Source organism: Vicia villosa, linkage group LG3, assembly GCF_029867415.1.
Source record: "Vicia villosa cultivar HV-30 ecotype Madison, WI linkage group LG3, Vvil1.0, whole genome shotgun sequence".
In the NCBI taxonomy this organism is placed as follows: domain Eukaryota; kingdom Viridiplantae; phylum Streptophyta; class Magnoliopsida; order Fabales; family Fabaceae; genus Vicia; species Vicia villosa.
In genome coordinates this window covers 28,929,316-28,943,748 of record NC_081182.1, presented here as the reverse complement: position 1 = coordinate 28,943,748, position 14,433 = coordinate 28,929,316, and the positions used below count along the sequence as shown (strand labels likewise).

At 33.5% G+C, this 14,433-nt stretch overlaps 1 protein-coding gene across 1 annotated transcript; it reads left to right on the top strand.

Annotated features, from left to right (window-relative positions):
• The first annotated feature begins 9,840 nt into the window (after window positions 1–9,840).
• LOC131660815 (uncharacterized) lies at window positions 9,841–13,998 on the top strand. Its single transcript, XM_058930150.1, has 13 exons — window positions 9,841–10,197; window positions 10,293–10,461; window positions 10,549–10,629; window positions 10,721–10,815; window positions 10,897–11,012; window positions 11,111–11,221; window positions 11,384–11,493; window positions 12,519–12,813; window positions 12,925–13,002; window positions 13,084–13,134; window positions 13,245–13,331; window positions 13,448–13,525; window positions 13,724–13,998. The coding sequence occupies exons 1-13, from the start codon at window positions 10,188–10,190 to the stop codon at window positions 13,772–13,774; spliced, it is 1,332 nt and encodes a 443-aa protein (XP_058786133.1). The 5' UTR covers window positions 9,841–10,187; the 3' UTR covers window positions 13,775–13,998.
• The last annotated feature ends 435 nt before the right edge of the window (window positions 13,999–14,433 follow it).

Below are 14,433 nucleotides of genomic sequence, written 5' to 3'. Positions count from 1 at the left end.
ATTAGGTTTAGGGTTTGTTAAATTGGGGGTTAGGGTTCATATTTGGTTGAATTCGCTGGGTTTGTGGGTGGTAGGTTGTGAGTTTTTTTTTGTTCTGAAAAAGAAGAGGATGAAGAGAGATGAGGGGACTCTGATAGTGAGGAGAGAGAACGAAGTTAACAAAATGGGGATTCTTCTTTTGATTTTCTGGGTTAAGCCTTCCCCAACCGCAGGATGAGGAATACGTGGCCTCACGACGGCCACGCGTTGGAACAATTGAACATGATTTAATATGCACCTCTTACCATGCGTCTTCTCTTAGATCACATGCAGACCCTTGATACTGGAACGAGTAAATCTTGGTCTTACACTTTGTGAACGCACCGTAAACCATACACCTGCGCTACACCTGATCCAACGGATTTTAAAACACTTTGGGCCTAATTCACTTGCTAACTACACACCCCAAATCACTTCCCAAACACAAAATGTACCCCCCTGCGCCTAATAAAAATAATTAATAAAAACCAACTAATTTCTCTATGATAATTTTAATAGTTGATTAACTGTTTTTTTGGATGATTCAATATAATTTTCTCCCCAAACCAACCATATGGAATCAAAATCACTAATTAACTTATTTGTTTTTATTAATTTAAATATTTTGGTTAATTATATTTAATAGTTATTTATATAATAATTTATTTTTATAAATAAGTTAATATATATTATAAATGTTAAATTTCTAACTTATTGATTCGTTCCGATTAAATTCATTAGTCGTGATGGGCAATAATTAATTTTCTTAAAATATTTATTTAATTAAAATACAATTAATTCCTATTTGGTTAAATGGTTTCGACTATCTTATTAGTCGCGATGATTAACCTTTCTTATTTTCCAGACGTCAATTTGTTATTATTCGTAATCGTATTAATCGGTTATGAGGGGTAACAATACAAAAATAAAATGCAATAAAACACAATAATTCATTATTAGTGATAATCGAATCAATCGATTTGAATTGGTAATGGTACAAAACCCCTAATCTTTTGACTATGGTGATCAAACCTATTGATCATTGCGGTTAATTGTGCCAAATCAGGGTTGTACGCCCAGAATATCTAAAACAACTTCAAAACATTTTTTCAAACTTCAAACTCCAAATACAGATTTTTATCTACGACAGGCTATTCAAAGCCTTCAAACCTTCAAATCAAATTTCAAACCTTAAGGGCGTACAACCCGTCGCCCGAACTACGTTGACTCTGATTCTCCATAAGGAGATACGTAGGCACTTGGATAACCAAGGCGAGTCCCCTCCCTAAAATCTCAATTCACTTAAAATCTCAATTTTTCCCTTTTCACTTCTTTAGCTATTATCCTAAATATTTTAGCCATAAGCCTTAACCTTAGATACAAACCTTAGGAAAGGGTTGAGGGTGCCTAACACCTTCCCTCGACCTGATTATAATAACTTACCCAGATTTCTTCACTGCGTAGGGTTTCCTATTCGCCCTTCAGAATAGGTGGCGACTCTAAAACATTAATTTTTAAGGCAGGTTGCTACAGGCCTTAATAGACTCGAGAAGTGTAACACCCCTAATTTTAAAACGCTACATTTACATGTTTTCATATATCTATATATATTTCCATCATTTAAATTAGTTATTATTATTATTATTATTATTATTATTATTATTATTTTAGGTGTGTGTTTGTGCTATTATTTATGATAGATATTTTGGTGCGCAATAGATTAAGAGTAAATACATAAAATTATTTAACTTATTATTATCCCATTTTAATGTATTATTTTATAAAAAATTGTTTTTATACATAAGTGGCATTATGATTAGTTTATAGAGTATTTGCTATAAAGTGATATTATATACATATTTAATTAATTAAATAAATAATATAAAATGTTGATGATATCCTGTGATTTTATCATTTTGATTGTTATAAAAAATTATAGTATTTTAATTAGAGTGTTTAAAATAATAATATGTTTGTTAATAAAAAAATACAATAAAAATACAATAAAATAAGTTAATGTGTGTTTAAGTTAATAAAACCTTGTGTTAGAATTAAAGAAGGTTTAAATAGTAATTAAGTATTTAGTATATGAAGAAAGCCTATTTATGAAACAAAAGAAAAAAGAAAATTAAAAAAAAAACATAATTCTTAACCATGTGAACAGTACCACGCAAAGCAATAGTACGATATTGAGAATTAGAGGCAGAACCGGTTACAACCATGGGAAAAAGGGGAAACTCGGTTTCTTGTCACACAACTGAGCAAAATGTTTTTTCTATTTCATTCTAAATTTCAGTATAAACTTCCTATTACTGAGTTATTGAATTTTATATATTTATTTATATTTTTTAGTCATTGCATTACCTCGATTTGAATGGAACCAACTTCAAAACGACCATAAATATATTATCAATATTATTCACCAATTTAATTTTTGATTTAGGGTAAGTTCATTTGAACCAAATTTCAAAATTGACATTTTTAGAGTGTATTCTCTTTTTTTTTATATTTAATCATATACTGTCAAATTGGATTGATTAAAAGAAGGCAATAATTTGATTTAATGGAAGATCTTTGTTAGGTGATATGGATTTGTATGGGAAAGCATCAAAATAAGATATATGGTGAGTGAGTTCGAATCATGAGTGTAAAATAAGTGAGATGAATGGGATATTTTCCAAAATTCATCTGGAGCTTGTTGCTATAGTTGTAGCCCTTGGGCGATAATTAAATAAATGTGCAAATATGGAAGTGTGGGGTTAAAAGAGGAACTTAAATTTTATCAATGTATTAATAGATTTAATTTATGGCGAATGTGGGATAATTGATGCTATTATGAAATATCGTGTTTCATTTTGTTCATGTGTAAAATGTCGTAGTTATTTAATTATCGTAATTATTTGATAATTGATATAATTGTCGTAGTTATTTAATTATCGTAAAATGTCATGATGTGGTAATTTATCATAATAGTTTACTAGTGACGATATTAAGACTATGATTGACTTTGTGTGAATACTTGGTGTACTAGATTATTAATTGGTTTACTTATCAATGTATTTTTATGTTAAGTAATGTGTGACGATATAAAATACATAAAAATAACATAAATGTTATAATGACACCAAAAGTGACATCAACACCATATTAATATACTCTTTAATATATATTTGTTTTTAAATAATTTTCTTTTTGCATTGGATGTTGTGTTAATGTTTACAATGCTTTGAAAAAATATACAGTGTAAATACAATGTAAAAAAATGGAGTGTATGCATAGCATTCCTCTAAAAATAATGAAAAAAATGATGAATTTGATGTGATGAAATTGAGATGTTATGACAGCTTGATTTGAAAAATTATTATTGGTAAATATAATTACTAGTGAAAATACTGTGATTGTAATCAGTATGTTATAATAATGAGTGTTTTTCCACCAAGGATTAAGATGAATTGATATAACTAATTTTGAAGTACAGGTATTAAGTGTTGTTTGAATGTATGAAATATATAATGATGGTGTATAAATGAAGAATAAGATGTTATGAAATCGAGGTGTAAAATTATTTGATTTATCACATAGACGATGAAATAGTGATTGTTCTGACCCATGCTGAAGACGATACTCTTAAGGAGTAACCTAGGCTAACTAGGGGAGGGACTAAACGTTAGGGGATTTTACGTTATGAGTGTGGTGCAGTATTAATTAAGAGAAGCACGTTTTTCTTTATGTTATGAATATGGTTCATTATCATTTAGAAAAGCACGACCCTCTATAGAATATAATGGTATCAGGAAAGAGAAGAAATTTAGATTATAAGAGCATGCATACCGTAGTTTAATTTGTGACCAAATTTTATGATTCTCGTGATTTATATTGATATTCTATATTTATTGCTTTTATTAAGGTTGCATTGAGATGAAAATATTTATATCGTGAAATTGTGAATTATATAGATGTTTGATGTTACTGGTCAGTATTAAATTTGATTTGATATGACACGGGGTTTACTTGATATTTTATGTGTCTTCTCAATTATTTTATATTGTTACATGTTTTCGAAGCTCACCTTTTTATGTTTATGTTTGTCTGACTTGGCCATGCATTTGAAAAATCACAGTGAATACAGGTTAATGAGTCTTGAACTTCAAGTTTGGGAGAAGCCCTACTCTAATAGGTGACACCATGTTGGGAAAAATATTTTATAAATATTTCCACCTCCCCGTATTAAAAGATTATAAATATTAAATATAGAAATGTAGAATGTTTTTAATTTAATGGAGTTTTTTTTAGAATCATTTGTAATGTGTAAGTGGATGAAGTGATGTCCTTTATCTCTAAGAGTTTTTGAAACTCGTAAATTTTATTAGTTTTAAATACTTTAAAAATCTATAAATATCAAAAAGATTATTTTGGGATTTAGGGCGTCAAAAAGAAGCCTTGTATGGTAATGTTTTGAGGTGATTTAGGAGACCTATTCATGTGAGGTGAGAGATTCTGCTAATGATTGGGGATGCTTGGTCAAACCACTATGACCGCAACCACAATCTTCTCAGGGCTTCTGACTAGCACCTAGTCCCTTAAGGAAATAATCAACTAAGTTGATTACAAGATGCTTCTATTAAGCATATTACACAGCAACACAAAAGTGTTGATAAGCAAGATACGAACAAAAGCTCCTTGCTAAAAAAACAAAACTATACAAAGAATTTCTCTAATAGAGTTTGTGCAGCGCTTTGGTGTAGTTTTGTAGAACTGATTCGTTGATTTCAAATTCTTTCAATGGCTTCCTTTATAAAGAATGATAGATCAGTTGAAGGGTAGAATAGGAAATGCAAAGTATAACTGTAAAGTCCCCAACGTTCATGGTAGGAATGGTAGATAACAAGTACATGTTGGACTTTCCTCACGCCACCCTATAAGAGTATATGTCACAATTTATGTTAGTACTTTTATGCTCACCATCACAAGTAAGTCATCCTTGCATATTCTAAGTATTCAGAGGCTTTTGATTGTATGTTGATTGAAGTATGTTGTAGATGATCAGAACTTGAATCTTCAAACCTAAGTCTTTGAGTCTTCAGAGCTTGTTCAGCATAACCTTTGTCTTTATAGTCTTCAGCACTTGATCTTCAGAAGCGAAGTCTTCAAATCTTCAGAGCTCGTTTAGCAGAACCTCATCTTCAGCATCTTCAGAACATGGGACATATAAGTAAAGCTTTAGAAAGCCTCCAAAGCTTCCCTTACAAAGTCACAATCGGAAGCTCTTGTACTAACGTTCCTTAGAACCGTTGCATAAGTATCATTCCAAAATCTTGACTTCCGTTATAACACAACACTAGTATTCTTCCAGAGTGTTGAGTTTAGAATCCGATGATGTCACACGCCTTCTTACCAGAGTCAGAACCTGCAAAGAAAAAGCCACACAGTAGAAAGAAAATCGATAGTGTATATAATTGTTCCTTGAGATAACATGTAAACTTATCATCAAAAGCTAAGGCTAGATGCAAAACCAATCTTGTTCTTACAAAGTCAGTATGGGAAGGAGAAAAGTGAATTTGAAATTGTGTACCTGAAATTGTCATGTGTTCCCTTTGTATAATGAGCCGTTATAACAACTCACTATTTGTTGGGCGTGTGATGTGAGGAGCCGTTGGATGTATCTTGGACCTGGATTGCATGTATTTGACTATATGATAGTTCTCAAAGACGGGAAGATCATTTCCTTACTAGGCTAACTTTCTTCCTTTTTTTGTCATATCTTGTGTGTAAAGTATATTTGTAATGAAGAAATAAATGCATTTTTGTTTGTACCTGTTTGAGGTATGTGTGTTTCATCTCGAATATAGTGCTCTGAATTCTGTGCAAACTCACGAGGTCTTCTCTCGAAGTTTTATTGAACATCTCTGGGGTTGTTCCCGGCCAATGATCGATTCCCGTCCCCTCGCCCAGGTGAAATCCCGGTCTAAGATCGTCGTGTAGCCAACCCACCATGACCTCTAGAGTGGTTTTACATTTTATTTGTGCGTGTGTTATGGGTTTTGATTAATATGATCTCATGCACATGGCGTTTTGGACAACACCCTTGAGTCTTTGTCTTGGGGCTTCAATCCTTTCGGTTGCACCCCAGAATCTCTGTTACCTTACATAGTCACAAAGAAAATAAATACTTAAGAACTTGCAATTTATTCATTAACAATTAGGAATTCATCTTATATTTTTGGAAAAAAAATAAATTTTACCGAAATTAAATCAAACAGGAATTTGAAAACATAACTAGGCGGGATGGGCGCCGCTTATTCTCCTGGTTTTGCCTCTTGTTGGATTAGCCACTTCTAGGAGATTGGATGTTCATGCTTCTGAGCTGACGAGTTAATGTTGCCACATTGATTTCCATTGCTTTGCCTTCTCCACAACCATGCTAAAGTGCTTTATATATATATATATATATATATATATATATATATATATATATATATATATATATTTCCTTTTTCTCACTCCAAGTCAACATTGATTGTGACCGGTTCTCCAGGAAGATTATGAAATTTGAGTTTAAGGTGGACTAGTGAGGCCATGACATCTAATGTGGCCGCAAAGGGTCTTCTGAGAGTTTAGTTATTAACAATTTTATAGGGGACTACAAAGAACTACAAGTTGACAGACTAGACATTTATCTCTTCTCCCACAAATTTAATCAACTCGACATATATACTCCTAGGGATCAACATTTCACTATTAAACGCATGCAAATCTGAGCCTTCGTACGACCATAAACTTCCTTGAGGCCTATATTTTTAAATAACTTATAATACATGATGTCGCATGAGCTACCACTATCAACCAAAATTCAAGACACGTTGAAATATCCAATCATAATTGTTATGATTAAGGGGAAGATTTCATTTGGGGTTCCCCCGATTTTCTCAAAGTCTTGAAACCCAAGCATTAGCCTGTTAGGGATTTTGGTTGAAGTCTCTTCGTCCTTCTTATGAATAACTAACATCTCGATGATCTTTCTCTTTATCATCCCTTTGGACGTGATGTTTGCTCGGGGGTACTCCCATAGTGATAGAGGCAATGTATTGGTGTACCCTTTGTCAACTCCTTATCCTCGCCAACGGTCCCAGCATCTGCAACTTTTGAGGGGGACTTACTCTTAAGAGACTCTCCCCATTCTCTTTTTCCTCTCTTAACATATTGAGACAACAAACCTTTTTCGATCAACCCCTCAATATCATCTTTTAGTTGTATACATTCATCATTGTTAGGGTCATGGCCCTTGTGGAAGCGACAATACTTTGTCTTGTCCTCCTGGGATGACTCTTTGGTGAGAAACGGGGTTCCGATTCCTCCCTTTTGAAATGATGTGTTAGCACACTCTTGATAAATCTTTTTCTGTGATGCATTGATAAAAGTGTATTTATCGTAATGACCGTGCATTCCCCGATCATATTCATCTTTCTACCGACAGGAATCCTTCCCCGTTGGAAGGCTCGTGTTGGCGCCAGGAGCAATCAGGTTGTCGAACTGGGTGTTCAACTTTTCCTCATGATTGATGAAAGATTGGGCCTGATTTAACAGTTTCTTCACGATGCATGTTTCTCTTCTTCTCAGCTTCTATCTGAAAGGGTTATCCTTTAGTAGTCCATTATCGAGTATCTAGCACTCGAGACCCCATTCGGCTCCTTTAACTTCCACAGTCACTTGTGTGAAATGGTCGATGTAAGACCATAGAATCTCATTCTTTCCTTGAATGATCCCACTTAAGGTAACTACTATTACCAATTGCGTTTTTATGGCTATGAAGTGAGCAGTGAAGCTCTCACACAGGTCAGTCTAGGGACACTTCCAATCGGCAAAACGTTGAACCATAGTCTAGCCAATTAGATCAAGGTTAACACAAACAATTTACACTTGGAAGCTTCGTCAATGTGAAAGTAGTTTAATTGATCGTTGACGAGTTGCACGTCCAGCTTAGGAGGTTTCTCCAATGATTTTGGTATTCTACTATCCAAAATATGGACGCATAGAGGATGCTTATGTGGATTCTTTGTTGACTGTTTCTCTACTTTATCACGTGGAGGAGCATGGATGCCACGGCCTCCCTTGGGGCTCTAAGGAAAAGTATGGCACTTCTTGCTTTTTTGGTGATTCTATGACTTCATAGCTTTGTATCTCCTCGACGCGATCTACTCAAGGACACCAACTTGCCTTCTCTTTGACATGGCCTTTTGCATGGTTTTCCCAGTGTAGGCGCGCTGTGTGTGTTTTCTTCTAGACGAAGCAACCTTTTCTTTATCACATGTGAATCATGTTGTCGAACAATGTTGTACATGTTGTTTATAAATTCATTGGCGTCTTGTATTTTGAGATTGACTCGCAGTAGTTGGAAACTAGGCAATGCTTCTGATTGTGAAGATGTCGGTAGTATCGAAGGTCTGATCAGAGGCAACAAAGTGGATCCGACAACATGTAGAAGTTGAAGTAGATTTGGATGCAACATAACCTCTACTACTTGATCTATAATACCTTGAGGAGAAGGTGGTTGATTGATCGTCACTTGAGTGGCAACGACTTTGCGTAATGCGGCGCAGAACGAATACCTTTAAATCTAACCATTGATGAAAGGTTAGGAAGTCGAGATTTTGAAAATTTAGGAAATCAAGGTTGATATGCTATATGATTATGTTAAATATGGTGGATCAAGTGTTCGATTTTGAGAACTCTGATCCGATAGACTGAAAACGTTTCAAACAGTTGGATCAAAAAGAGAATGTGTGATTGTAGAAAATGCAGGAATCAGAAGTCGATTCCCACATATGATGTCAATGTTCCGTTGCAATACCAAAATTAGTTGGCGAATTAGTGGTTGCAATGGATAATGGTTGATTTGAGCTTACACTGCGGTGGATGGGGGGCTGATCAACAAAATTAACACTCCAACACTCAGATTACTATAAGAAAGAGAAAAATGAATGAAGTTTGAACTTGAAATTCTATATTTGAAATTGGCGTGCGTTCTCTTTATATAATGAAGCAATTATAACTAACTACTATTTGCAAGGCGTTTGATGCGATAAACTGTTGGATGTATATTGGACTTGAATTACATGTATTCGTCTATAGGATAGTTCCTCTGTGCCACAGATATTATAGATTTAAATTGTAACTCCCTTTGAGTGGTTTGTCGATAATTATTATGGTCTGCTCGTAACAATTTTCAAAAATTTAAAATTGTAAATTCGATTTTTAAAATTTGAAATTATATTTTCAATTGTATTTTTACAAAAATTATGTATGTTTTTTTTTTTTTGTCATGGTTTCAATGTTTCTCTTTAGTTGGCAAAATTTTGTATTTTAATTCGAGTTAAATTTCTTAATTCAAATCAGCGTCTAGCTAACAAAATGTCATGAGTGTCGTCATATACTATAAGTTGGAGTTAATTTAGAATAGAGGTAGTACAATATAAAATATCTTCTATTAAAGGTCCTTCCTTGCAAATGTAGTAGAAAGTAGAAACGCATTATTTCAATTTTCAACTCCAAAACAGCAAAATCACAAGTAACCAACTTCATCACGTCACGTGTTACACACATCCGCGCAAACAATCGCAACATGTCGACAAGATGCCACGTGTCACCATGTCGGCACACAAAAAGCCCAATCAACAGCTCAAAACACGCCACGTAACCATACAGAAACCCACCGAATATCCTCACTACCGAAATTAACTTATACTTTTATACTTTTATTCGGTCCACGCGATAAATAAATACCAAAAATAAAAAAAAAAAATTAAAAAAAAACCCTCGCCGTGTGGTGCTGCTTCGTTATATAAAAAAAAACCTAACCCTCATTTTTTCTCGGTTGCTACCGTTTCAGATAAACAAATCAAAATCTTAATCTCAATAATCGCTTTTTTTCGTAGTAGCGTTTCGAATTTCAACTTATATAATAGAAATTTTTGAATGGATTATTCATCAATCGAATCAAATACTGTGTTTTCGTTAATCTCAATTTCATTCCCAATTTCTATTTCTATACCTTCGAATTCCGTTTATTTTCGTTCTTGTTTACCTAATTATTGTTCATCTTCGAGTTTCTCCAATTCCGATTCGTTCTTCTAACAATCCAAATCAAGCCGAAAAAGAGCCGTTACAATACAATGGGAAAACGTGAGTTTCTAGGGTTTCTTATTCATCTAACTCAGTTTAATTGATAATTGTTTTAATTAGGTTATGTAATTGATGGTTTTGTGTGTTGTGTTTAGGTAATTCTCGTATTAAAGCTGCTGCAATGTTTGATAGCGATGATGATAGTAGCGTGACTTCGTCGTCGACTGCTCGATCTGATCTTATGTCTGTTTCTGGTAACGAAGATGTTCAATTTGATCAAGAATCTGTGCTTGATCAAGCTCTTGATGCTTTGGATGAAAAAAGGTAACTTGATTTTTGTTCAATAAGTTAATTATGGACATTGAATGTGGAATTGAAGTTAAGATTTGGTTGTTATTGAATTTATTATAGGGGTTCCACGAGGGAAAACGCTTTTTCTACCATAATTGATGCTTTTAAGAGCAACATGCAACATCAGTTTGTAGAAAAAAAGTAAGCTTTATTTATATCTTGAGTATATATTTATATATTGGAATGATGATTATAATTTATCATAACTATGGTGTGTGTGTGTTTTTATCAGATTTGCTACTTTATTGCATCAGTGCCTTGCTTCAATAAAAAAGGGATCTAAGAAGGCATCTGCCAAGGAGATAACTCTGGCATCTCATGCCATTGGTATTTTGACTTGCTTAACTTTGTTTGTTTTATAGTTTATATCGCCTTGTTCATTAAATATTAAGTTTCTTTATATTGCAGGTTGTTTGGCCTTGACAGTTGGATGTAGTGATAATGCACGCGAGATTTTTGAAGATTCTATCACTCCTTTGGATGAATCACTTGCTAGAAGTACAGATGTTATGAAGGCCCCGTCGGTGAGGAGTTTAGAAATAATCTTTTGTATTTGTTTTTTTTTTTCCTTTATGATTTGTGATGTTATATGCTAACTTGTTAATGCTGTTTATGTGTATAGTTGCTGGACTGCTTGGCTATAATCACCTTTGTTGGAGGGAATGCTCAAGAAGAAACAGAGCGATCAATGGACATAATGTGGCGTGTAATCCATCCCAAATTAGGTTCCAATGTATGCATCTGTTGAAATATTCTAGCTGTTTTATTTTCTAATCAGAACTGTTTTTTACATATGACAAATGTGCTACTTTCATTATAAAGAAGTTTCTCTTTTTAATTGTGTACACCCATTTCTTTTCACTTTATTTACTGCTTCATATTATTCACTCTTTAGGTAGTTGCAGTCAAACCTTCTGCTCAATTAATAACTGCTGTGGTGTCTGCATGGTCTTTTCTCCTCTCTACCGTGGGCAATTTGAAGCTGAATTCAAAAAATTGGCAGAGGTAAGCTCAGTTTATTCTTTTGCTTGCATATTTTGATTTCATTATACTCTAGCTTAGTCCCAATGCATTCATGCCTCTTGCAAGAGGTTTTCTACAGTCAAGTTATTTTGCTAGTCAATTTCATTGATGGTGTAGGATCACTACTTTTTAATTGCAGTCCATGCTTTCATTTTTTAAGAGTAGATCAATTTGAAACTCTTTTGAAGTTTTACCCAATTAGGATATAGAGAGCTCTTGTTTATTGTATCAAATGAGGAGAAGATGAGGGCTTGTATTGGGAAGTGTGGAGAATACCATGAGAATAACACTTCACGCATCTTGGAATAACCCATAGGAAGGGGGATGTAAAAATAGATAGAGCCATTAAAGATGTACTGATGTAGAGAGCTCTTGTTGTATCAAACAAGGAGGAGAACATGGGGGCTTGTATTGGCAGTATGGCGAATACCAAAAGAGTAACACTTAACAAATAGATTGAGTATGGAAACACGGATTGAGTAGAAGCTTCTTCATTAAAATAATTAATAGTAGTTGAATTGAAATATTCTAAAAATACTGAATTAAAATTTTGATATTTAAGTATTTATCAATCTTTAAGAGAAATATAACCCCAATTCATATTTTGTTGATGTTTGTTTCTATTGCTAGTTTTCAACTTATGTTAATTGTTTAATGCAGTTATGATGACTGTTTAAATTAGAGTCCTGACAGGCTATTCTATAAGTCAATAAATACCCTTAAATTAGTTCACTAATGTTGCAAGGACTGAATTATGAGTATACTTAGGGGCAGATTAGTAGATGCATTTTCTTTTTCACATGGAATCAAGACTATAATTTATTAACTACCATCCTTAGTAAGTGTAAAAATATGTAATATTACTGAAAGTTGATCACCAAGGGGGTACATTTTACCTCTGATTGATTTCTAGATAATATTAGCCCCTACCTATGCTATATATTATATTCCTTGTATAGCTGTGTCTTGGCCTTGGTTTCAGCTAAATGATTTTACTTTCAATGCAGTTCAATATCTTATTTATCTAGTCTTCTAGATAAAGAAGATAGGTCAGTAAGAATTGCTGCTGGTGAAGCACTGGCTTTACTTTTCGAGATTGGTGTTATAGATAAATTTAACGCAAATGATGCAACTCAAGAAGAGAGTAAGCCACAGGAAAGTTACATATTTTTACAAGGATTAAAAGGAAAAGTGATAAATCAATGCAAAAATCTTGCGGTGGAGGCCGGTGGAAAAGGTTCCGCTAAGAAAGATCTGAATAATCAGAGGAACCTGTTCAAAGATATCTTGGACTTTTTTGAGGTATGTTAGTCATACTCTTTGTCTCCCCCTTTGTTGTTGCTGTTATTAGAGAATAAAAGATATGTATCTATGTCAGAAGGCTTATATACTGATCTCTTGTTGTCATACTAGGATGGTTACGCCCCTGAAATTTCAATGAAGATTGGCGGTGATTCTCTACAGACATCCTCCTGGTCCCAAATGATACAGGTTTCTTTTGCATTCTTTCATCTGGTGTTTTTAGTTTTACACAGGCTAAATGGCGTTGTTGACAAGTAATATGTTTTGCAGCTAAATTTCATCAAGCACTTCCTTGGAGGCGGATTCATTAAGCATATGCAGGTTGGTTTTTTGTTGCATTTTTCCATTTTCGGTATCTAGTTGTTAAAAAGTTTGCAACACTGAGTTTGTTTTTGCCTTTTTTTAATGCCCCTCTTCTTCCATGGTATTAGGACAATGAATTCCTACATGATGTCTTTGGTTTCACACCCAAGAAAAAGCTTAACAACGGCGAGCACAGAATGTCTGGTGGTGAAAAGGTGAGTTTTGTCCTGGTAGCTGTGCTACATAATCTCGTGATTTCGTTGATGACTTTCCCCGGATTTACTTCTTTAACTAATTCTATGCTGATCTCCCTTTTTTTTTTTACACGCAGAGGATGTTCAAGTCACCAAATTCTGTTTTGAACAAGGCTAGGACCCAATTACTTAATAAGCAGCGCGTATTATCAGAGGTTAGCATTCTTACTATGTATTTTTAGAAGAACACTTACCGTATTAAAGAATTTCAGTTTCATGATTTCATCTACATTTTTTCTTTATACATGAAAACCGTAGCTTTGCTGTCACTTGGACAAACATTTGATAAATTTATCTGTTTTTGTTGTTTTCAATTTAATTTGACTGGGTTCCATTTATATTGAATGAAACAGGGCAGGAACTTCGGGCATTATTCAGTGAGTATGGGTGATGATGAAACATGAGTTTGAGTGGGAACTTAATAAAATGTAATACTTTATTCCGGGATTATATTATTCATTTGGACATGTATTTATTGTGTCCACTGTCAGCTGGGTTGTATCGAATTGTTTAACTTAATCGATTGCGAAGTAGATTCGCCTAATATGATATGATAGTACTGTACTTTAAACATTACTCTAGCTAGTCCTATTTCTCATTAGTTATAAAACACCTTTTTTAATTCTCATTTTCTTATAACTGCCCTCTTTAGGATATTTGATGTATTTTAGTACGATTATTTTTTTATTTTTTTTTATATTAAGAAATTTTGTATTATAAAGAAAAATAAATTCATCACAACTCCCTTAGTCGTTTTATGTTAAACTCTGACAAGTTTACTCCACCAGTCTAAACATTTTTGTATCAACATTTGATCACATCAAATTAATTAAAATTTGAGGTGTGTCTTGCAGTATATTTTTACTGTAGTGTCATCTCTCATTTTTATTTAATATTTAATGTATCTTGCAGTAGATTGAGTTTGGTCAGACTTGAGTTCATATCCTTTAAAGAATGAATAAGTGAGATGTTATAAGTACACGATTCTGCACCTGATATTTTTGATCAGCTATTAACTGAGTGAAACTTTTGGTTTAGCATAAAAAAACAAATATTTCCATGT